Below are 24,727 nucleotides of genomic sequence, written 5' to 3'. Positions count from 1 at the left end.
CTCTGTTAATGTAGTTAATCAAGACGATGGAAAAGGTGAGGGAATGGCCCTAAAATCAAAGTTGTCTATTGTTTGGAGCAAGCTGATTTTAATAAGATCAGCTATGATTTGGCCAGTGACCCAGGAGCAGATACTTTTGGGTAAAGCTGTCTCAGAACAGCAAGATGCATTCAAGAAGGAAACCTCGAGCATACAGGACCAACATGTTCTGATAAAAAAAAAGGACAGCACCATCAAATCCTATGTCTTCTGGATACCAAGGGATATACACTATTTGGATTAAGAGCAAAAAGAGGCTTATGGCAGATAATGAAGGCTCAAAACAATAGAAGACTCAAATGTAGAATGTAATAGGGAACTTGCAAGAGAGATTAGGAAAGTTGAAAGGGGATCTGAAAAGGTACTGACAGGTAAAATAAAGGAAAATCCTAAGTTTTTTTTTACCAGTACATTTAGGTAAAAGAAGACCAAGGGAAATAATAAGACCCATGAAGGAACAGTGTTGGTAATAGAGTATGGAGCCAAAGGATATAGGTAGGGTTCTTTTGGTTGGTATTCATTAATGATTGGGATGATATAGCTACAGAAATCAAGCAAGTTTGTGATTCAGTTCAAGAAATTTGCATTGAGAATGGTTTGGCAGGCTTAACAATAGATAAATCTTTGGGGGCAGATGAACTGTTATACTGTGTGAGGCAACGAAGGCAATAGCAGGGGCACTTCCACAAAATTTCAATTCCTGTTTGGCCAGAGGAGATTGGTGGACAAACAATGTGATGCCATTATTCAAGAAGACAGAAACAATAAGAAAGAAAGGGATAAACCAGGAAACTATAGGCCAGTCAGTCTAACTTCAGTTGTGAGCAAACAATTGGAAGCAATGTTGAAGGACAGAATTTATCTGCGTTTGGAGAGGCAGGGATTAACCAAGAACAGTCAGCATAATTTGGTGGGGGGAGGGGTCATGTCTAATCAACTTGCTTGTCTTTTTTTGAAGAAGTGACCAGGTGTGTAGATGAGGGCAATGATGAAGTCTGCTTGGATTTCAGCAAGGCTGAATAAGTCCCACTCGGGAGATTTATAGCAAAGGCCCATGGGTTCCAAGAAAATTTGGCAAATTGGATCCACAATTGGCTGAGGGGTCCTTGCTCTTTGTGGTTTATGTACATGATTTCAACTTGAATGTAGGTTTGATCACTAAGTTCGCAGATGATACAAAATTGTTGGTGTAGTAAATATAATACAAGAGGATATAGATGGGCTGACCAGTGGGAAATGGAGTTCAATCTGGGTAAACAGGAGGTGATGCTCTTGGGCAGGGCAAACAAGGGAAGGGACTATATGAAGCACCCTGGGAAGTACCAGCCCCTTAAGGTAGTGGAAAAGGTAGATAAAGTGGTTAAGAAGGTACATGGTGCACTTAACATTATTAGTCATGCATAGAGCTAAAAGCAGGGAGGTTATACTGGAACTGTATAGAATGTTGGTTAAGTCACACCTTGAGTATTCTGTGCACGTTACAGGAGGGATGTGATTGCAGAGATTTATCACAATGTTGCCTGGACTGGAGAGTTTGTTATGAAGAGAGATTGGATAGACTGGGGTTGTTTACCATAGAACAGAGAAGATTACAAGAGGACATGATTGAGAGGTATAAAATTATGGAGGGGCATAGCTAAGACAGGAAGAAACTTTGCCTCTTGATCATTGACCCCTCCATCAAAGGGAATAGATTGAAGGCTGGGGAAAAAGGTTGAGAGATATGAGGAAAAGCTGTCTTCACCCACAGGGTGGTGGGAATCTGAACTCACTGCCTGTAGGGTTAGAGGCAGAAACCCTCAATGTTTAAGTTTTATTTAGATGTCCATTTGCTCAGCTAGGGAATACGAGGCTATAGGCCATGTGCTGAAAAATGGGCTTAGTTTAGTTATGTGCTTGTTTTTAACCAGCATGGGCTCAATGGGCTAAAGTGTCTTTTACAGTGCTGTAGGTTTCTATATTAGTCTAATATAAGAACTAGGTGCAGCAATAGATAATTCAGTCCCTTCAGCCTGGTCTGTCATTTAATATGATAATCACTGATCTCATCTCAGAATCAACTCCGTTTTCCTGTCTGGTCTCCATACCACTTCAACTCTACTAATTCAAAATGTCTTATCGCCTAAAATTTACTCAATGTACTGGCATCCACCTTACTGTGGGTAGTTAATTCCACACATTCACAACCCTTTGAAAAAAGGAATTTCTCCTCTACCCCTATTCTAAAAGTGGTGCATCCTGTTGGTAATTTCTACGTGAGGGTTTCCAAACGTGTTTAATATAGAATCTTGCATCATAGTGCAGGGTTCATACTGTAGCCCTGAATTGAAGTGAAAGCTTGGTCTCAGGAAGCCGTGCTAAAAACAGACAAGCAAATGGATGTCAACTTGTTCATTTTAATGAATAAACTACTGCCAAATGGTTTTGTCAAGTATAAAATAAACCAATTTCTTTGTGGTTATTCACCTAACCACAGCAAAATTTAATATTTTAATCCAGGTAGATCAAGGCTACAAACGTACAAAGTCTTCTACTACAGCTGGAATTAGAATTGAATTGCATGCTGTTGCATTAAACTAATCCATATGCTTGCTGTCTAACCAGCACTGGATATTAAACCACTTGTATGGCACAGATGCCATTATTCAAGCCAAATCACTGTTCATTTCACATAGAAAATCAATTCAAGTGTTGTTGAACAGAGACCTTGAAGTGCTGATTCATAGTTCCTTGAAAGTGAAGGCGGCTTTTGGTGTGATTGCCTTTATTGGTCAGTGCATTGAGTATAGGAGTTAGAAGGTCATATTGCAGCTGTACAGGACATATGGTTTAGGCCAGTTTTGGAAAACCATATCAAATTTTGGTCTCCCTGATATAGGAAAGATGTTATAAAACTTGACAAGGTTCACAAAAGATTTACAAGGATGTTGCCAGGGTTGGAGGGTTCAGACTATAAGGAGAGGCTGAATAGGCCAGGGCTATTTTCTGAGGCTGAGGGGTGACCTTTACAGAGGTTTCTAAGATCATGAGGGGCATGTATAGGGTAAATAGAAATGGTCTTTTCCTTGGGGTAGCGAGATCCAAAACAAGAGGGCATAGGTTTAAGGTGAGGGGAAAGATTTAAAAAAGGGTGTGAGGGTGATGAGTGTATGGAATGAACAGCTACAGGAAGTGGAGGAGGCTGGTACAATTACAACATTTAAAAGACATCTGGATGGGTATGTGAATAGGAAAAGTTCAGAGAGATATGGGCCAAATGCTGGCAAATGGGATATCTGGTCAGCATGGACAAGTTGGACCAAGGGGTCTGTTTCTGTGCTGTACATCTCTGACTCTAAGTGAAATATTCTTGCTCTGTACAGGGGATATTCTAGAACTAAGGAGCATAGTCTAAAAATTAGGGCTAGACCATTCAGGAGAAATGTTGGGAAGCACAAAACAGTCGTAGAGGTTTGGAACTCTCTTCCACAAATGGCAGTTGATGCCAGATCTGTTATTAATTTTATCTCCAAGCTAGATAAATTTGTGTTAAGCAAAGCTATTCAAGGATATGTGCCAAGAGAAGGAATGAGAAGTTAGGCCACAGATCAGCCATGATCTTACTCAATGGCAGAACAGTTTTGATGGGGTTGAATGGACCACTCCTGTTTGCATGTTTTTAATGCACCACTGGATATTAACAAAAAAATTTCTAAAGTAAGATCATGGCTGAATTATTGGAGTACAGAAATGTCGAGATTACATCTCCTTCTTTCCAGGACATCGCAGCACAGGAAATTTTAACCCATGCCAACACATTCAGTTTTAATATCAGGAATGTAGAAAATATATTTAGAATTATATACACTTACTTCCTTCTAAATGCCTAACTGGGATTCTAGGGAGTATGCCATTCTACTTCCAACAGCTGAGAAATAGAGACATATCTATAAAGAGAGTGGCCATTCCTCTATAGCAGGGCAAATGTAGACACAGATGTACTGTACAATTTGAGTTCAAAAATCCTGGGATACTGGATGTGAGTTTGCTCGCTGAGCTGGAAGGTTAGTTTTCAGACGTTTCGTCACCATTCTAGGTAACATCATCAGTGAACCTCCGACGAAGCGCTGGTGTTATGTCCCACTTTCTATTTATCTGGTTAGGTTTCCTTGGGTTGGTGATGTCAAACTTTGGGTCCGCTATGTGGATGACACCTTTGTCATCATTAAACAAAACAAATTAAAGGAAACATTCAAGACCATCAATAATACCCTTACTGGCATAACATTCACAAAAGAGGAGGAAAACAGCAACAAACTGCCATTCCTAGATGTCACAGTAGAGCGAACAGCCAATGGGGAACTTCAAACCAGCATCTACAGGAAAACAACACATACAGACCAAATACTGACCGACAGGAGCAACCATCCCAACACCCACAAACGAAGCTGCATTAGAACATTATTCCAACAAGCCACCACACACTGCAGCACAAAGGAACTACGCAGAGCAGAGGAAAATCATCTATACAGCGTATTCAAAAAGAATGGGTACCCTACGAACACAGTCTGCCGATTTCTCAGCAACAAACCCAAACAAACAGACAAAACGGGCTCAGAAACCATAACCACTCTCCCCTACATCAAAGACATTTCCGAAATGACTGCCAGACTACGCGGACCTCTTGGCATCAGGGTAGCCCACAAACCCACCAACACACTAAAACAGCAACTAATGAACTTAAAAGACCCTATACAGACAACAAATAAAACGAACGTCATCTACAAAATACCTTGCAAGAACTGTGACAAACACCACATTGGACAAACTGGCAGAAAGCTAGCCACCAGGATACATGAACATCAACTAGCCACAAAACGACATGACCCACTATCACTCGTATCCTTACATACAGATGAGGAAGGACACCACTTTGATTGGGACAACACATCCATCCTAGGACAAGCCAAACAGAGACACGCACGAGAATTCCTAGAAGCATGGCATTCCAACCGGAACTCCATCAACAAACACATTGATTTGGAACCCATCTACCATCCTCTGAGAAAAAGAACAGGAAATGACATCACCAACGCAGGAAATGACATCACCAACCCAAGGAAACCTAACCAGATAAATAGAAAGCGGGACATAACACCAGCGCTTCACCGGAGGCTCGCTGATGATGTTACCTAGAATGGTGACGAAACGTCTGAAAACGAACCTTCCAGCTCAGCAAGCAAACTCACATCCAGAACCTCAACCTGAGCTACAAATCTTCTCAAAACTCGCTAATCCTGGGATAATTCTAAACAGAACTTTAAAAACACAAAAAGCAAGAAGCCAAAAAATAGGTAAAATGTTTTATTTTTTAAAGTAACTTAATATTAAACTGGTCAAGTGAAACTTTAATACATTATTGGAGCATCTAGGAGACTATAAAACAAATTTACACAATGTACATACAGTACCGCTTCCCAGTATACTTCTGAAAATTAAGGTTCTACACAACCACTGAGGATTAATATAGAAAAAGGTCATTGGTGTTTATGTTCCACTTTAGCATAGTTCTACATTTAATTTAAATCTATCATCATAACCCTCTGTTCCCTGCTCCTTCGTGCTTCTCTACCTTCTCTTCACAATCTATTTACACTACTGACTTAAGCCACACATTGTAGTGGCAAGTTTCATATTCTCAAAAATACAGGCAAAAACATTTCTTCTCAATTCCCTATTAGACTTCTTGCTGACTAGCTTATATTAATGTCTTCTGGTAATGGTCTGAACCATAAAACATTCTGCCTCTCTCAAAAGCTGTTCATGCTTCAGTCACTGCACATACAACTAACTTTGGATTTAAAGGTATCACTTCCTCATTTTAAACATGAGAATTTTACAATTCCGTTCTTACCCAAATCTCCATACAATGACCTGCTCACTTATCTGCAAGTGAACATTGCATGAGAGAATTAAGAATTGATATTCAACAGATGTGGGGTAACAGTACATAATTTAGACTTCCAAAGTATAGAATTTAAAAAAAACATATTGCCATAGGTGAGTCAATAGCAGTGTAAACATAGTTTCAATCCATTTATTGTGAAATTGGTTTGGACCGGCTGAGTTAGAAGAGAGCTGGTGGAATGCCACTGCCGAACAGTAACCTCCAAGAACTTGGAATCTTCCACTGAGCCTGTGTTATGCCATGTTGATCACTCTGAGAAGGAAACACACTTCATGAATCAAACTGTTCATATTTACTATTTTTCAAATGATTATATTCAAAGAAAGTAATCTGACAAACCAGCAAAAAATGATAAAAGTGATAATGGGAACTTCAGATGCTGGAGAATCCAAGATAATAAAATGTGAGGCTGGATGAACACAGCAGGCCCAGCAGCATCTCAGGAGCACAAAAGCTGACGTTTCGGGCCTAGACCCTTAAAAGTTCCAGTTTCCTTAAAAGTGGCTGGGAAAAGGAATCCTATGTTAGCTATGTGGCACCAACCAATAGGAAAGCCTAATTTGCTGTGCTTGCCTTTAACACCCTATCACGCATGGACATATCCTCCAATCTGCAAATGCTAATCAGTAATGGATTTAATTAAATTCTTTGCACAAAAAAAAAATCCCAGATTGACAGCGACAACAGACAAGCAGGACACTTCCACATTAACAGCAGCATGTTAGATGGGATGGAAGTTTGAAACTCAGCACAAGAGACAATTATTGAGAGAGATTCAGCTGTACAATGAGCAGCCAAAAAGATGAGTTTTGGATGTATGTTTTGACAGGAGCTGAATAGCTCAACTGGAGAAAGTTGAGACTTTCCCAACTCCAATGGAAAGATAAACTGGTTTTGGAGGAGACATAGCATACGATTTACCAGAATGATTCCAAGATTCGATTTCCACAAATACAGTGGATGGCAGGAATGATGCAACACCTCTACCAATGAGATTAAGGGTTGAGAAAGAAACAGGAAGGAAGGCAAGTTGGTCAAATCACATACAGATCGACAAAAAGAAAAATTGGATGAAGAGGAAAAAAAGACAAATGATTAAAGTACAACAAATTTAACTTTGAAGCTTTACTGTCTACAGGAATTAAATCCAACAGTTAAAATTCTTTTGGGGGCATGTACAGACTTTTAGCAAAGAGGAGAGTCACAAGTTCCAGTATGTGATGCAAACAGAGGGCAGGTAATGAAGCACCACAATCAGACTTTCAGGAGCTAGGAAGGCAGTTAAAGCATAGGACCTTACAAAAATACTAACGTAAATGACTCCTAGTGCCACACAGCAGTCAGAATTGAATTAGGAATAGGATAAGGATCAATGTATGGCTTGAAGCATGTACAGGCAAAAGGGATTTAAGTTCTTGAAGCATTACGACCACCAGAAATCACCTATTCAAAAGGGTCAAGTTGCCCCTCAATATGACTAGGATTGAAGTCTTCTTAGCAAGGTTCACCGATGTAGTTGGGGAGTGTTTAAAAATGGGCACCATCAGCATGTAGAAGTAAAGTCCCGAACATTGGAGTACTAGGCACTACGAGAGAAGGGAGATTGGAGCAGACTAGAAAGACTAAAAGGAAGTGCACGTATAGAAATGTACAAAGTGCATTTTTACTTTGCTTCAGAACCGTGGACGTGAATAACTGAACACATTCACAAAAGTCAGAGTCAACAGCATGGGAACAGATCTTTGGGTGAAAATAGTCCATGCGAACCATGTTCCCAAAATAAATTGGTCCTACTTGCCTGTGTTTCACCCATACACCTCAAAATCTTTCCTATTCATGTACTTATCCAAATGTCTTTTCAGTGTTGTAACTGTACCTGCTTCAAGCACTTCCTTTGGCAGTTCATTCCGCACACAAACCACTCTGCTAAAAAAGTTGCCCCTTGTGTCCTTTTTGAAACTTTCCCCTCTCACCTTAACAATATGCCCCCTTGTTTTGAACTCCCCCAACTCTAGGGAAAAGATCTTTGATATTCACCTTATCTATGCCCTTCATGATTTTATAAGCCTCTAGAAGGTCACTTCTCAACTTCATGTGTTCCGGTGAAAAAAGTCCTAGCCTAATTTTCTAACTCAAATCCTCCATTCTCATCAACAGTTTAGTAAATGTCTTCTCAACCCTCTCCATAATATCCTCCCTATAGTAGGGCAACCAGAACTTACACGAAGTCCTTCAAAAATAAAAAAGAAATGGCATCACCAACATCCTGCACAACATGAAATCCCAACTCTTATCCTTAGATATCTGAGCAACGAAAGTAAGCATGCTAAACACCTTCTTAACCACACCCTCCCCACCTGTGATGTAAATTTCGAAGAACTATGCACCTGAACCCCTAGGTTTCTCTGCTCTACAACACTATCCACGGCTATACCATTAATCGTACAATTCCTGCCCTTTTCTGTTTTACCAAAATGCAATAGCTCATATCTATCCAAAACTCCATCCATCACTCCCAGCCCACTGACCCAATTGATCAAGATCTCTGCACTCTTAGATAACCTTCTTCACGATCCACAATACCACCAATTTTGGCATCACCTGCAAATTTACTAACTGTGCCTCCTATATTCTCATTCAAATCATTTATATAAATGATAAACAAAAGACGACCCAAAATTGATCCCTGTGGAGGACCACTGGCCAGAGGCCTCCAATCCAAAAACATTCCTCCACCATCACTGTCGCCTGCAATTAAGCCAATTTTGTATCCAATTGACAAGCTCTCCCTGAATCCCATGTGATCTTACTTTATTAATTAATCAACCTCCATACCTCTAACATGAATAAAACATTTATCAAACAAAATAAAACCAGGAATAATATTATACTACACTCAATGAAAGTTGGAAAGATTTTGATTGCAGATAACAGAAAAGGACACAAATTCACACTATTCCTTTTATCCCAGCAATATCCATGTAAACACTCAAACCTCAGTGAAAGTTTACCACTCTCTCCACACTAAACCACCCTGCTCAGACTCAGGCTGGTACATTTGCAATTGTTTTCCTTGTGATAAATAACTATTAGTTATAGATGCCATTTTCTTTTCAGCTGAAATCTCTCCCCAACACACCCAAAGCAACCTGCAATTTAAACTTACTAAGTATTTAACTTCAAAGCAAATAAATGAACGCCATAGGGTCTCGACTCAAAATGTCAAACTTTCCTGCTCCTTTAATGCTGCCTGGCCTGCTGTGTTCATCCAGCTCTACACCTTGTTACCTCAGATTCTCCAGCATCAGCAGTTCCTACTATCTCTGTTACCAACAACTCTCTGTCCAGCAACCTTGCCTCCACTCTCTGGCACATAACTAACTTCATGCATTGTTCTGAATTCCTCTATCACTGGATCTTTCAACTGCACATTTAAAAAAAACTCTTTAAAATTTTAATGCACCGAACTATTCAAGCCTAGCTCCTCACTTTGAACTGGTGAAACAAAATATATGCAAACAACAGACCATCAGAATTGCAGCATCAAAGCACCAAGCTCACAAATGAAACTCTAAAGAATGACTAAATCACATCCCCTTTTCATAGCACAAAATACTTTCCCTTACACAACATATGACTTAAATCTATCTATTGTTCTTAACAACAGTGCTTAATAAATAAAATTTGAAGTGCTCAGAAAAGATAGAGGAGGGAAAAGGCAAAGTGGGGTGGCAGGTCTTATTATGGGAGACATTGAAGTTGAAAAAAGGACATCCTCTGAAGGATACAATCCATTTGGTTCAAGCTAAGTCACATGCTAATGATAGGTATTCTATAGGCCTCCGAAGAGAGAGAGAGAGAGAGAGAGAGAGAGAGAGAGAGAGAGAGCGCGCGCGCACAAATCACTGTGGTTGTGGTCGCCATTTTTCTTAAATTCTTTCATAAGATACAGGCAAGGTCAACATTTGTTGTCCATTCCTCATTGCCATGAAAACAGTCAGATGCTAACCACATTGCTAAAGAATGAGACACGTGAAGGCTAGACCAGGTAAAGTGTCAGATTTAATCCCTAAAAGAACAATAATGAGCCAGGCAGATTTTAATGAGAAGCAATGATAGACTCTCCAGTGCAGATATTTTTAATCTGACTTCTAATTCCAGTAGCTGATGAGGTAAGGTTTGAACTTGCAAATCCAGAATATTAATCCTGGACCCCTCCCTTAAATGGTGGATTACGATCATTTTAGAGCAAAGGAGAAAGATAAAGAGGAATTTGTGAACTATGTTCAGGAGAACTTCCTTGATCACTATTCTTGGTCCAACCAGAAAGGCACATTACACAAAATATTAACACTGTTTCTCTCTCCACAGCTGCTATCAGGTGAGTTTATCCAGCACTTTGTTTTTATTTAAAAAGGAGAAGTTACTGAATCTGGTGCTGATAAATAGGTGGACCACGTGCGAAGAACAGGGGGATTGCTTGGATAGGAGTGATCAATCAGGGAGGTGACAGCAGAGCAGCGTTGTCACTGGTCTAGTAATCCAGAAATTCAGATGATGTCCTGGGGACCTAGGTTTGAATTGCAATACTGCTGACTGTAGAATTTGAATTCAATACACATTGAAAATTAAGAACTCTAATCATGACCAAACCTTTGTCGACTGTCACAAAAATCCATGTAGTTCACTCAGGAGAGAAATCTACTGTTCTTATCTAGTATAGCCTACATGTGACTCCAAACCCACAGGAATGTAGATGACACTTAATTGCTTTCTGAAATGGTCCAGCAAATCATTCAGCTATATTAACTGCTGGGGAGGAAATTAAACGGACTACTGATATTGACTGAGGCCAAAACTGAGAGCTGTCTTGGACTTACCTTACAATACAATGCCCCAGACAACACACCACCACCGGTAGGACAGACCCAGCAGTGGTGGCGGAGCAGTGACATACACAGTCAGGAGGGAGTTGCCCTGGGGACCCTCAATATGATCTCCAGACCATGAACGTGGACAAGGAAACCTCCTGTTGCTTATCACATACTATCCTCCTTCCGCTAATGAACCAGTAGTCCGCATTTAGCAGTACTTGGAGGAAGTATGGAGGGTGAGAAGAGTGCAGAATGTAGTCTTTTTGAGGGATTTTAATATCCATCACCAAGAGTAGCTCAGTAGGACCAGTACTGGCCAAGCTACTTCAGCCTTAAAGGACATTGCTGCTAGACAGAAAACAAAAAACAGTTTCAGGGCTTTATGGATCAAGCCAGTTCAGGGATGCCTGGAGGAGGGCTGGAAGAGAATGACAGGCCGAACGGTCTTTCTCTGTGCTGTAAATTACTGCATGGGAAATACTTTGACATTTCATTAACAAATATTGCATCAATTGTGTTCCACCTTTCTACATGTTTGGTGGGTAATTAATGTGAAAATTCAAGAAGTTCTTAAAAATATTGAGGAATTTAAATTCAAGGAAATGGTGGACTGGGTGCAAATCCAGCAGTAGTTCCAAAGATTGGCAAATAGAAAGCACTACCTCTTCCCTGGAGTTTGTTGGCCAATGTGTGCATTAATAACGGTGTCATATTCCTGCTGCTTTTTATTCATGTAGCTTGGACTCTCTATATTTAAAATATACAATCATACCACAAGCAAGCTAACACACAAACAATCTGAGAGATCACATTGAGCACTCACACACGAACAGTAAACTTACTGGTTTTTCTTTTAACTCCATCCATTCATTCAGGAAGTTCAGAAGGTTGAATGCATCAGGGATGTTATCTCCTTCGGAACAGAAAATCAGGAGCACTGCCAATGGGATTCCTTCAATGCAACTGCACAAAATCAGTGCAAGAGTTAGTATACAAACAGATACCATAACATTTCTCTTTTTAATAAAACTGAAAACCTTCTATACAAAAAAATCTTATTCCATTACTGTTGCCTTGTTAAGCAGTTCTCAAACAGAGCTCCCGTAAATGTTTTCTGGTATTTTAACCTACAATAAGTTAGCTTTTAAATAACTTGATGTAGCTTTACTACAAACAGCCCCCTCTTGTGACTTGTCTGAGAAGAGGAGACGAGTGCAACCAGCCATCAGACCACAACACAGATTCTAAACAGAAGTTGTTGGAAAATCTCAGCAGGTCTGGCACGCTGAAGAGAAATCAGAATTAATATTTTGGGCCGAGTGACCCTTCCTCAGAGCCCCTGTCCACAGTTCTTTTGGTTTTTATAGATACCAAATACATCGAATTGTTGGGAATCCCAACACTTGAGGAAACAAACAAAAGGGATTGTATCACAGAGCTTTGGCAGTTTAGAACTCAGCAAAGGAGACTCAAGAGGTTGACTAAGAGGAGTAAATTAAAATAGAAAATAAGTAAATTTTCAAGGAACATAAAACGTGCTTCTGCAAGCGCATGAAAAAAAATTAGTGAAGACTAATATAGGCCTTTACAGGTGCCAACAGGAGAATTATTAATGGGGAACAATGAAATGGCAGAACAAACAAACAACTACTTTTGTTCTCTCTTTACAAAAGACACAAAAAATTCCCAATAGTGCAAGGGAAGCAAGAGCCTTTTGGAAAGGATGAATTGAAGGAAATTAGTTCTAGCCTACGTGAGAGATAAACGTGTTGTTTCTGCAGGTAAGGATGAATAGTGGGATTTTGCAGGAGCAGAAATTCACAAGATTTTGTAGCAGAAGTTTATCATTAACCAGAGATTAGGTTCTGCAAAGATGGCAGTTAGCACGACCAGAAACATTCTTTCTGCAGACAAGGACGTGGTAGAGATAAGGGTGTTGTAGCAGAGGCTTATTTCTGCAAACCTGACGATTCACACATACAGCATGTCTAGTGCTCTTTAGGATAGCAAATAAGGATTGCAGTAAAAAAAAAGGGAATGGGGCATTCGGCCGGCAGTAAAGGAAACAATGAACAAGGGCTGTCCGACAGGACGGGGAATGATAGGATAAGAGCAATGGGAGCAGGGAGGCGTGATTCTGCAACTTGTAAACTGTATAAGAATGTTTAACTTTCTTTGTGTGTGTGCACCTGTCTGGCAGACACCCTTTCTTGCAAGATCGTACAGAATAAAATTGTCTTGTTTCCAAGGCTTTGTCTCAGGCTGAATTTGTGAGCAGGGGCTGTTTCTCACACCTATAAAAAATGTGGCGAAATTAATAAACCGGAAGCTATTCTCCAAGGAACTAAATGAGATGGTAATGTGGATGCATTGGTTGTCATCTTCCAAACTTCTGTATATTCTAGAACAGTTAAGTTAAAGTTGCCATAGTTCTATCAGACCATAGAACTCTCCCTCTCTCTCATTAGAGGCAACTGTTGATGTGTTAACCAGAGGATCATCATGCCTCACATGAGCCGAATCATTCACCATAATCTCAGGTGGCATGGTAAATCAACTGATAAATGTTAGCACTACTCTGCACCGTAAATCAGCTATCCAGCCAACAGAGCTAACTGACACTGGTACTAACATATTGAAGAATGGCAAATGGAACCTCACTGTTTAAATGAAGGTGGGAACTTTTAGACTGGTTAGCCTAACATCTGTAGTAGTGAAAATGCTGGGAATCTATTATAAAGGATGTGATTACAGGACCTTTGGAAAATATTAATTGTTTTACACAAAGTCAAGATGGATTTATGAAAGGGAAATCATATTGACCAACCTGCATTTTTTTTGACGATTTAACTAGTCAAATAAACAAGGGTGAACAAGTGGATCTGGTGTATTTGGATTTTCTGAAAGCTTCTGGTAAAGTGCCATCTAAGTGCTTATTATCCAAAATCAAAGCACATGGCATTGTTGGTAATATACTGGCCAGATTGAAAATTAGTTAAACTGTAGGAATAAATGGGGCTTTTTGAAGTGGAAGGCAGTGACAAGTGAGGTACTGTGGTGCTTGATCCCAGTTATTCAAGATTTATATCAAGATTTATATCAAGATTTATATCAAGATTTATATCAAGATTTATATCAAGATTTATATCAAGATTTATATCAAGATTTATATCAAGATTTATATCAAGATTTATATCAAGATTTATATCAAGATTTATATCAAGATTTATATCAAGATTTGGATAAGGGTAACAAGCGTAATATTTTCAAATTTGCTGATGACTTGAATTAAATGGAATTGAGAGTGGTGATGAAAGTGTAAAGAGGCTTCTGGGCAATTTAGACAGGTTGCGAGTTTGTAGAAATGCATGGCAGATGGAGATACAAAGTATCAAAAGTCAGAAAGAGAGATTGGGATAGGCAACATGTAATGACATCTGGGTGTCCTTGTACACCAGTCACTGAAAGTAAGCAAGTGCAGCAAGTAGTGAAACATGGAAATGAGTGAATGAGACTCAATGCAAGCAGGAGGAACGTCTTCCACCTGGGTATCTTATAGCCTTCAGGACTCAACACGGCATTTCGGAACATGAATACGCTCTCCCTCGCTCGTACCCTCCTCCCCACCCCGGTCCTATGTGCTGTCCTGAACGTCCTGCTCCTAGTACGGCCAACCCATTTGCAAATATTTCCATTTCCAGTTAATCACCTAGCTATTACGTCTCTCTTAGTTCATCATCATCAGCAATTTCTTTATTTGTCTATCTTTTTCTCTCTGGGCATCGTCTCAATGTACTCTCTTGTCTCTTCACCCACCACAACCCTAATCCCACCCCATCATCAGCTACATTCCAATCTTCCCCAAATACTTTTCAGTTCTGATTAAGGCTCACTGAACTGAAAACGTTAACTCCGTCTTCTCCCACAGATACTGCCAGACTAGCCATGCTTTCTCACCACACTGTGTTTTTGATGTGCCAGCATATTTGGAATTGAATTGCAGTTAAATTCTGACTCTCCAACTCCAATGATGCAGGAATCAGAGCTCAGTATAACCTGTGCTGACTTGTCCTCTGCAGAGTCCCAGTCTCATCATGTTATGAGGATCCAGGCATAACATCAGAAACATTAAAATTCATACCTATTGTGATACAGTGATTTTGTGATGCCTCCTCCAGGAATGGAGATCTCCTCTTCCGCCTCACTAATCCCAGGAAAGGCTGCTACCCGTTCAAGTTCCTTCCATTTGAGCGTCTGGAACTTGTCTCCCACAATGGTTTGCAGAGCAGGTGTTGCCAAATATCGTAGTGGAGTGCTGGAAAAATAGTTAGATTGATTAGGAATTGCAATCTATAACCTAAATTTAGTTTGAGATGCAAATTTTCCTTAACTGAAAGCTAACACACAATTAAATTGCACGCTCTGTCATGATTTACAATAGCATTAGAATAAACAGTTAAACGTAAGGTCTCCCTTCCTTTTATCCTTCTAAACTCCATTGAGTATAGACCAACAGTCCTCAACTGCTCCTCACATGATAAGACCTTCATCCCCATCGGATTATTCCTCCCTCCCTTCTTAAATAAGTGGTGTTACATTACCCACGCTGCAATCTTCTGGGCTCATTCTCTACAATTTCCCCAGCTGTCTCCTTCAGAACTGTGGGCTGTAATCCGCAAGTGTTATTAACCTTTAAACTTTTCCGTTTCCCTAGCACCTTCTCCTTACTGATGGCCGCTACATTCACTTCTCCTCCCGACCCTCTAAGTTTTGGTAAGTTGCTGGTATCTTCCACTGTGAAAACCGGTGAAAGGTAGACAGGGTGATGAAGAAGGCATTTGGCATGTTTGCATTCATTAGTTGGTGCACTGAGTACAGGAATTGGGAAGTCATGCTGCAGCTGTATAGGATTTTTACTATTGTAGAATCCTACGTTCAATTCTGGTCTCCCTGATGTATGTAAGATATTGCTAAACTTGACAGGGGTACAGAAAAGATTTAAAAGGATGTTGCTGGGATTGGAAGGTTTGAGCTGGAGAGGTGAAAAGGAGAGGGCTTCTTCCCCTGGACTATCGGAGGCTGAAGGGTGACTGTATAGACGTTTAGAAAATCGTGAGTCTTTTTCCCAGGATAGGAGAGTCCAAAACTAGACGGCACAGGTTTCAGGTGAAAAGGGAAAGATTTAAAAGGGATTTGAGGGGCAAGATTTTCACATAGAGGGTGGTGAGATAGAATGAGCTGAAAGAGGCGGTGGTGGAGGCAAGTACAATTACGACATTTAAAAGGCACCCGGATGGGTACATGAATAGAGTGATAGAGGCCAAATGGAGCTAGATCAGTTTAGGATACCTGGTTGGCGTGGACGAGTCAGACTTATGGGTCTGTTTGGGTGCCATTTAACTTGATGACACTAAGTAGCTATTCAGTTCCTCTGCTATTTCTTTGTTCAACATTATTACTTTTCCAGCTTCATTTTTCAATGAAACATCCAATGTCCACTCCCCTCTTGCTTCTCCCTTACACTTTAAACTGAAGAAAACATCTTGCACTCCCTGCTGGTTATTAAAGGCTTCCTGCTAATTTTCACGCATTATATACCTTTCCTTTAGCTTCTATCTTCTGAGCTTACCTTGTCAGCCATGGCTGACTCATTCTCTCCTTCATATGCTTCTTCTTCCTTGGGATGAATTTCTGCTGTGTCTCCCAAATTACCCCAAGGAACCCCTGCCATTGCTGCTCCACCATCTTTCCTGTTGGGCTTCCCTTCTGGTCAACTGCAGCCAGCTTCTCCCTCATGTCTTTATAGTTATCTTTCCTCAATCATATTATAGCTGTACCCGATACAATCTTCACCCTCTCAAACTGCAAAGTGAATTCTATCATGTTATGATCATTGCTCCCCACAGGTTCCTTCACATTCAATTGCCTAATCAAGCTGCGTCATTACACATCGCACATTCTAGCAGTTAGTACACATACAACCTTGGTAACTTTCTTTTTAAGGGGAAATTTGTAGTTTTACAGAGATTGTTCAGCATTTTGTTCGACATATCTCAGAACTGTAAAAAAGGTTGTTCAAAGAAATTGCACTCTAGCCAGTGGCCTCGCCTAAAGATAGTGACATTTGCAGTTGCAGCTTTTTAGGTACCGGGAGGCAATTCAACCATGGAAATATAATAGCTGAGTCTGATCTTGAGAGCTAAATATCCATTCAGATAAAAGCTAAATGCCCACAGATGCTGGAAATCTGAAATACGAACAAGTAGCTCTGGAGAATCTTAGAAGGTCCAACAGTACCCGTAGGGAGAGAAACAGAGTTAACATTTCAAATCCAGTATAACTGTTTCTTTTGCTACAGATGATGCCAGGCCTTTGGAGTTTCTCCAGCATTTCTTTAAATTTAGAAGCAGGATCATTATTTCCCCCTCTGTAATCTGGACACAAAGGACAGCTGAAGTGACCCCAAACCTTCGGTGAGATCAGAAAACCCAGCCAGAGTTTAGGCTAGACCAGGTCTCTATGGCCCATGACTGAAACATTCTCTCTCATAACTTTCAAAACCTAATCAAGCCATCCTTCTACATTAATCACAATGGTGACACTGTACCTACCCAATGAGTTGCTGGTCAACACGATGATAGGCATAACTACTGGACAGGGCCACAACTTTGCTGAACGCATTTTCTTTAATCCAAGAAAGGAGTTGTTGTCGGAATGAGCGGTGTTTACCCTAAATGGGTGGATGACATTTGAATTATTAACACAGACTTTACATCTCTGAAAAAAACCAATAAGCCCAACAGGTCAATGCTGATGTTAATGTTCTAAGCATGCTTCCTTCCACCCCCGCTCCATCTCTTTCCATCAGCCAATACTGGGCAGCAAGTTTAACATTCAGTTCTCTCTCTGGAGAGAGAGGTTTTAGAGAGCGTAACACCCTTATTTCATTTCAAGTCCAACAGAGCAGCTCGATGCTAAACCAAGTCAAATGGAAATTTTCTTCCACCAAGTTAACAAATCACAAGACAAGGTAACTGTCAATTATTAATCGGTACTTTGTTCATGGTAACACCAGTACCAAAGTCTGTGTGTCAATCAAACACCACTCCCCTCTGATGTAGGTTTTCTCCTTGGCTTAGTATTTCTTAAAAATTATCCTGATGATTGCATGACAAAAAGCTTCAAAATAAATGTCTTTTTCAGCAATACTGAAATTGATATACACCCAATTGCTGAATTGACTGGACGGCAACCAGATACTTCCTTATTCACACGCAAGGCACAAATGCAAATTGGTTAAAATATAAAATATAAGCTCATAATATTCACAATCAACATCAACAAAGGTACCATAACTTTTAGAAAGAAAATCAATCTTGGGAGATTTGCGGGAGAGGAAGGATTATAAAGGGCACAGGATGAATAGAAACCAGCTGTTCCCTTTAGTCAAACAGCTTATAACAAAGGGGTATAATTTTAGGGTGACACAAGGCTTAAGGTGAGGAGGCTTAGCGGGGATCTGAGGAAGTATTTTTTCACCCAAGAAGCGGTGGACATTTGCAATGTACTGGGAGGGTAGTTGACATGGGAAACCACACTTCAGTTGTGCACTTGAAATGCTATAACATTCAAGGCTATAAGGCTGGCGAAGCTGCTAGTGCATTTTTTGTGGTACAGACTTGATGGATTGAGGGGCCTCTCCTGTACTGTATGGTTCTATGATACTCTTCTTAAAGAAATATTTCACATTTTGATAAGTGAAAGGATTCTTGAATGAAATAAATATTTGTGCAGCTCCACAATAATATTGTGTGTGGATGGCATCAATGGCAAAGTCCTGAACGTAGCGATTTGATCTTTAGCTGCAAGATGGGAGACAATTCTCCAATACTTTAAACAGCACAAAAACCATAGAAAGCCATTCCATTAAATGAACATAGGTCAGTCACAGTGATGTTAACCAGGTCATTCAGACATAGCGAATGTCTTGACGTAACTCAAAATTTAGTGCATACTACAAGTACCAGAAAAGTAAATTAATTGATAACCATTCTATTGCAATCTTTTTCCCAGTCATTTTTATCCTGAAAAAGGTGAGAGGCAATGTATTTTGGGAAGATTAACAAGACAAAAGGAGCACACACTGAAGTGAAGCACCCAAAGAAGCTTAGAGGGTACTTCCTCTTTGCAGCGGACCAAAGTCCCCAGATCCTTGAAGGCAAAGGGGCAGGTAGGTAAGGTGATTAAGGCAGCATATGTGATACTCGCCTTTGCTAGCCAAAGTGCCAAAACAGCAAGGAGGTTATGAATGGAACTGTATGAGACATGAGTTAAGCCACAGCTGGAGTCTTATATAGAGCTCTGGTCACCACACTAATAGAATGTGATTGTGCTAAAAAGGGTTCAGAACAGATTCTTCAGAATGTTGCTTGGGCTGGAGTGATTCAACCATGAAGACAGACTAGATATGCTGGGATAGTTTTTCTTCAAGCAGAGAAGGCTGATGGGAATGGGTACAGAAAGGTAAATAGGGAAAAACTTTTCCTCAGAGTAGAAGGGCCAAGAACAATGAGGGACTGTTTTAAAGTAAGGAGCAGGAGTTTAGAAGGGATCTAAGGTAAACTTTTTCCACTCTGAACTCACTGCTGAAAAGGGTGGTAAAAGCAGGAACCCCAAAATCACAGAAGTCCATTTGGCCCGTCGAGTCTGCATTGCCCCTCCCACCCCTCCCAGATCCACCCTCACATTCCATCCCTGTAACCCTGTATGGAATTTTTTTTACCATGGCTAAAACCACCAATCCTGCATATCCCTGGACAGTACAAGATAATTTTTTTTAGCATGGCCAATCCAGCTAACCCTTGACATTTAAAAGCTATGTAGATGAGCGCTTGAAATAACACAGCTACAGGGCTATAGGCCAAGTGCTATAAAACAGGACTACAATAGACTGATGTTTCGTGACTGGTGTGGATGCAATGAGACTTTTATCATGCTTTAAAACTTTACATTTCAATAAAAGGCAAATGCCAAAAACTTCACTTAAATTTCAACCATGTAAAACACAATTCATGATAGCCAAAAGTGTCTGATTTTGTTACATTGAATACCTGAACAACTGGGGATCGAATCTGCAGGACTGCCAACTTCTGGTCTGCTGATGCGTAAACTGCAATATAGTAATGTGTAACACAAAAGGTTAGGGGGGAAAGATTCAAGTTTTGGTGTTATAGGAATCAATTAACAGACTTCATCCTCAAGAATATTAAAAACTCTTACCAGAATATCAAGTTTTATTTCAAAACCAGAAACTGCATTCTTACTGGAGGCAATTATAATTAATATAAGCCAACTAGTTGCATGCTTTCCAATGCCAGCTATGTTATGCGAGCAGGGCTACTGAGAAATAAAGACTTGCATTTATACAGGACTAGAAGAACAGAAGCAGGACCACAGATTCAGAAAGTCATTCAACCACTTGGGCCTATTCCATCAGTTAGATCGTAGCTAATCTGTACCTAACTCCATCATCTACTCTCATTCTATATCCTTGAATACTAGTGATACAATGTTGGAAATCAATCTCAGTTTTAATATTGATTAATCTAGCTGCAACAGCTATTGCTTTAACAGGAAGGGAAAGAAAGAATATTTGAAATTTCTACTACTGTTTGTGAATGAAACACATGTCACACATGCGGAGCCCAGTTCTAATTTGAAGGTTGCATTCCTTTCATCTGGGTTGGCCCGTAGAAGAACTGGTTTTCTATTGCAAAAATTATTTTTCTGTATTCTCATTTTGGACTGAAATGGGAAAAAGACTTCTTTAAAATTAAGGACTGTGGAAGAGATTGCTGCATAAAAATTAATCAGCTACTGTAGTCTTCAAATACAGGTTCACACAAATTACTGTCATCTGCCTTCTTGTTGTTGGCACAATGAACTTAAAAGGGGGAACAAAGGCATGGTAGTAACGATATTTGATTAGCCAGAACCCTTGACGAATGTTTTTAATATTATCTCTGTGCTGGAGAAACAGAGAAGGTCTTGCAACGTCTGTGGAGTGAATGCTTCTATTGCTTTAGAGACATGGGATCAACTTCGAGCACAACAGATGGGAAATTGAAAATTGAATCAATAAATCCATAATAATATATTAGTCTCATTAATAAATGCTCATAAACTACATGGTTATTGAACCAGAAGAGTCTTATGTCAATGACCTACAGTGAAGGCAATATGCCATCCTTACCTAGTACGACCTACACATGACTCCAGATCCACAGCAACGTACTTCGCTCTGAAATGATCTAGTTTCTTGAGTAATTTGGGATAAGAAATAAACACTGGCCTTGCTAGTGATACTCATATCCAAAAACCAAATGGAAAAAAAGCTTTGCTACACTTCAAAGGGATAATTAAGTAAATAAAACTGCAATAAGAATTTTGAAGACAGGTTAAAGACCATTGAGTGTTTAAGTAGCTTTTCATCAGACAACACATCATCAGTGGACAATCATTAACATGCAATTGCCAATGACATCTTAACTCTTTCTCTGAACACATCCAACTGTTTCACAAAGACTTGTGCCATTTCTTATAGTGTACAACTTTGCCTTATAAAAGGGCCAACTTCATTTAAACTTTTATTACGTAGTGTTTTAATTACTGATGAGAGTGAACAATTTGCCTCAAATCAGATTCATTTATCTCTTTCACAAACTTTTAAAAACTCCCTGAAAGTACCTGGTTTCTGCCCCTGCACAACACTAAAATGACTTTATTAATCAATCACAGTTGCAAAGGACAGATTACATATTCATGATCACATTGTACAATCCCTCCTCATTCTTCTTGAGCAGTCTACAGCCTTTCATGCTACTGACCACAATCTGGCCTTGCTGGATGGAACGATTATCACTTTTCTAATTATATCTAGGGCACAACCCCCAAATATCTCCGGAATTCTTGAGGATTGAACCTTGGATTTTTGTTTTCTAAATGTAAATTCCTAGATATATTATATCAGAGTTTTTCACACTTTTACCCTCTCACTCACCTTCAGAGCTGACACACATTTCTGTTGAGTTCTCCAAAGTTGTTGCATATGGATTGTTTCCCACCACCGGAAGGAGGCAGTCACTGTGGATATAACCAACCCTTGGTAATGTGAGTGTAGAAATGATCAGATCCACCGTTAGCTGACCAACATTACCCACAGACACAACTGGCTGGAACATCAAAAAGCTCAGTTATTTAAAAGTTACGTGTTCACTGCATTCTGCCACATGACTAACTTGATCTTTTGTGGTTCCACAGAAACAACACACAAGAGTAAGACTTTGGCCATACCTTATTTTAAATGCATTGGAAATTTTTTTTTTTTAAAATGTACATATTCATGTGGTGTTCGCTGCATCTTCCTCCTCATTTTCATCCACCCATAGTAGACTTGATATTGAGAAAGGTTTAGGAATGATTCACATCATGATAATATTCCATAGTCCTGTTTTAGACTAACAAGTTCTAGTTGGGCTGAATAGCAAGTATCCACACTGGCCAGGCTGTCATTGCAAATATCATCTTCCAAGCTCCCTTTGCTCTCCTAAAGTGTTGTCAACTCCCAGATCAGTGGCCATCTTGCCTGCAACTCCAGGTTTGCAACATATTCAAATGGCCTTTACCAAAGTCACAAAACAGAAATTATATACCTGTGACTGTAGTGCCTAATTCTTTCCCATCCTTCTCAAGCAGTCTTCAGCCTCAAACTCATATTTATGGTGCACAAGGAGGCCATTTGGCATCATTGTGTCCTCAAAGATCTGATCCCACTAATCCCATTTCCTAGCTTATGGACCAAAGCTCTGGAAACTATGGCAACACAAGTGAATATCTAAAGAATGAGTTTTGGACTCAAAAACCCTTTCAGATAGTTAGTTCTAGACAACCTTTATTCTATCCACCAATGATTTCTCATACGGTCTCTTGGTTTCATAATCTCCTTTTTAAGTTTCATATTTCTCTAGGGGCTCTTCTGTATTGAACATTCAGTACCTGCTGTAGGCTTCATTTTTTTAAAAATTCTAACCTTTATGAACCTTGACATCTAGGTTTCTCTGATCTTGTTCCCATCTGTTGTCTTTAACATATTTGCCACGTACACTCACTTTCTCCTACATGATTGCCAGTGGTGGGAAGGAATCTTAGCCACAAGTAACTGTGTCCCATGTAAAAGCCTTTCATGCAATTGACCACTTCCCACATCTCTAGCAATACCTTCAGAATCCCTTGAGGATGCACAACTCACCCCAATTTGCCACACACTGATGTCATCCTTTGAGGAGAGGAAGAGGACGAAAACTAGGAGCAACACGTTACATCTGCAAGAAATCAGGTCAAGTAGATCCATGTAGGAGGACAAGGCCAATGTAGGTGCAACCCCAGCATGAGTCTACAGTACAGCGAAGTCCACATCTTCAACAGTTCCCATAAACCGTGCTAAAGGCACACTTTACACAGAATGAAATGACACTGAACTTAGCAGCATGGCAACAGGCCATTTGGCTTAATTGGTTTATACTATTCAGAGGCCTCTCTCAGACCTTGGCCACTCATCTAGCAAGTCAAAGAGTAAACGCCAAGAAGGTATTTCGCCTTGCAAGAGAGTCTAACAGCAGAGGACATGGACTCAGAATAAAAGGGAGCCAATTTAAAACTGACATGAGGAGGAATTTCTTCCTTCACAGGGTTGAGTCTTTGGAACTCCTTGCCACAGAAGGCTATGGGGGTAAGAGTCCTCGTGTATATTTAAGACTGAGATCGATAGATTTGTGACCAGTTGGGGAAAATCAAGGGTTATGGCAAAGAGGCAGGAAAGCGGACTTGAGAAATGCCAGACATAGTAGGAACTGCAGATGCTGGAGAATCCGAGATAACAAGGTGTAGAGCTGGATGAACACAGCAGGCCAAGCATCATCAGAGGAGCAGGAACAGGAAAGCTGACATTTCGGGCCTAGACCCTTTATCAGAAAGAAGACGACCCTTCTTCTGAAGAAGGGTCTCGACCCGAAACGTTAGCTTTCCTGCTCCCCTGAAGCTGCTTGGCCTGCTGTGATCATCCAGGTCTACACCTTGTTATCTCTTGAAAAACGTCAGATCAGCCACGATCCTACTAAACAATGAAGCAGAGATAGTAGGAACTGCAGATGCTGGAGAATCCGAGATAACAAAGTGTGGAGCTGGATGAACACAGCAGGCCAAGCAGCATCAGAGGAGCAGGAAAGCTGACGTTTCAGGCCTAGGACCTTCTTCAGAATGGAGGCGGGGAAGGGCCCGAAATGATGCTGCTTGGCCTGCTGTGTTCACCCAGCTCTACACCTTGAATGGTGAGGCAGGTTCGAGACGCCGAGTGGCCTGCTCCAGTTCCTATTTCTTATAACTGTTCAGTTACCTACCATGACCAGAGTGTAGCCTTTCAGGCTTACGGAGCCATTCCCACTCGGAACGAAAACCGTCTCCATTCCACCACCTGAATTCCTTCAACCGCTAGGCGCTTTCTGATGACGTTCCCTCTTCCCAGACACGGGGTGGGCAATACATTGAGAGCGTCGCAAAATTGCGAGGCATGGGCGCACGAGCGTTGTTTTTCTTAAAATCGCACTTATTATAGGCAGCAACTAGCTACAGCTGTGCTTTGCAACGTTGAGCGATCAAATCCAGTTGTTGCAGATTTTTTTAGCATTGTGCCAGACAGTTGAACGGGCAAGCGCGAGGTGAAATTCCCGCTTCGTTTTCAAGCCTTCAAACTTAGAGCGCGAGCCGTGAGCCGATGAAGGGGCGGGGCTTGAAATATTGTGGGGGCGGGGGG

General features: G+C 40.4%; 1 protein-coding gene across 1 annotated transcript; it reads right to left on the bottom strand.

Moving 5' to 3' along the window:
* Positions 1 to 5,368: 5,368 nt before the first annotated feature.
* Positions 5,369 to 24,596, bottom strand: psmg2 (proteasome (prosome, macropain) assembly chaperone 2). The gene is made up of 7 exons (XM_048529379.2): positions 24,315 to 24,596; positions 21,920 to 22,091; positions 19,971 to 20,029; positions 17,472 to 17,590; positions 15,002 to 15,175; positions 11,703 to 11,823; positions 5,369 to 6,238 (listed from the first exon to the last, which is right to left on the bottom strand). The coding sequence occupies exons 1-7, from the start codon at positions 24,378 to 24,380 to the stop codon at positions 6,146 to 6,148; spliced, it is 804 nt and encodes a 267-aa protein (XP_048385336.1). The 5' UTR covers positions 24,381 to 24,596; the 3' UTR covers positions 5,369 to 6,145.
* Positions 24,597 to 24,727: the final 131 nt, after the last annotated feature.

This window comes from Stegostoma tigrinum, chromosome 5 (assembly GCF_030684315.1).
Source record: "Stegostoma tigrinum isolate sSteTig4 chromosome 5, sSteTig4.hap1, whole genome shotgun sequence".
NCBI lineage: Eukaryota > Metazoa > Chordata > Chondrichthyes > Orectolobiformes > Stegostomatidae > Stegostoma > Stegostoma tigrinum.
The sequence above is the reverse complement of the archived record's forward strand: the minus strand, read 5'-3'. Positions and strand labels throughout refer to the sequence as shown.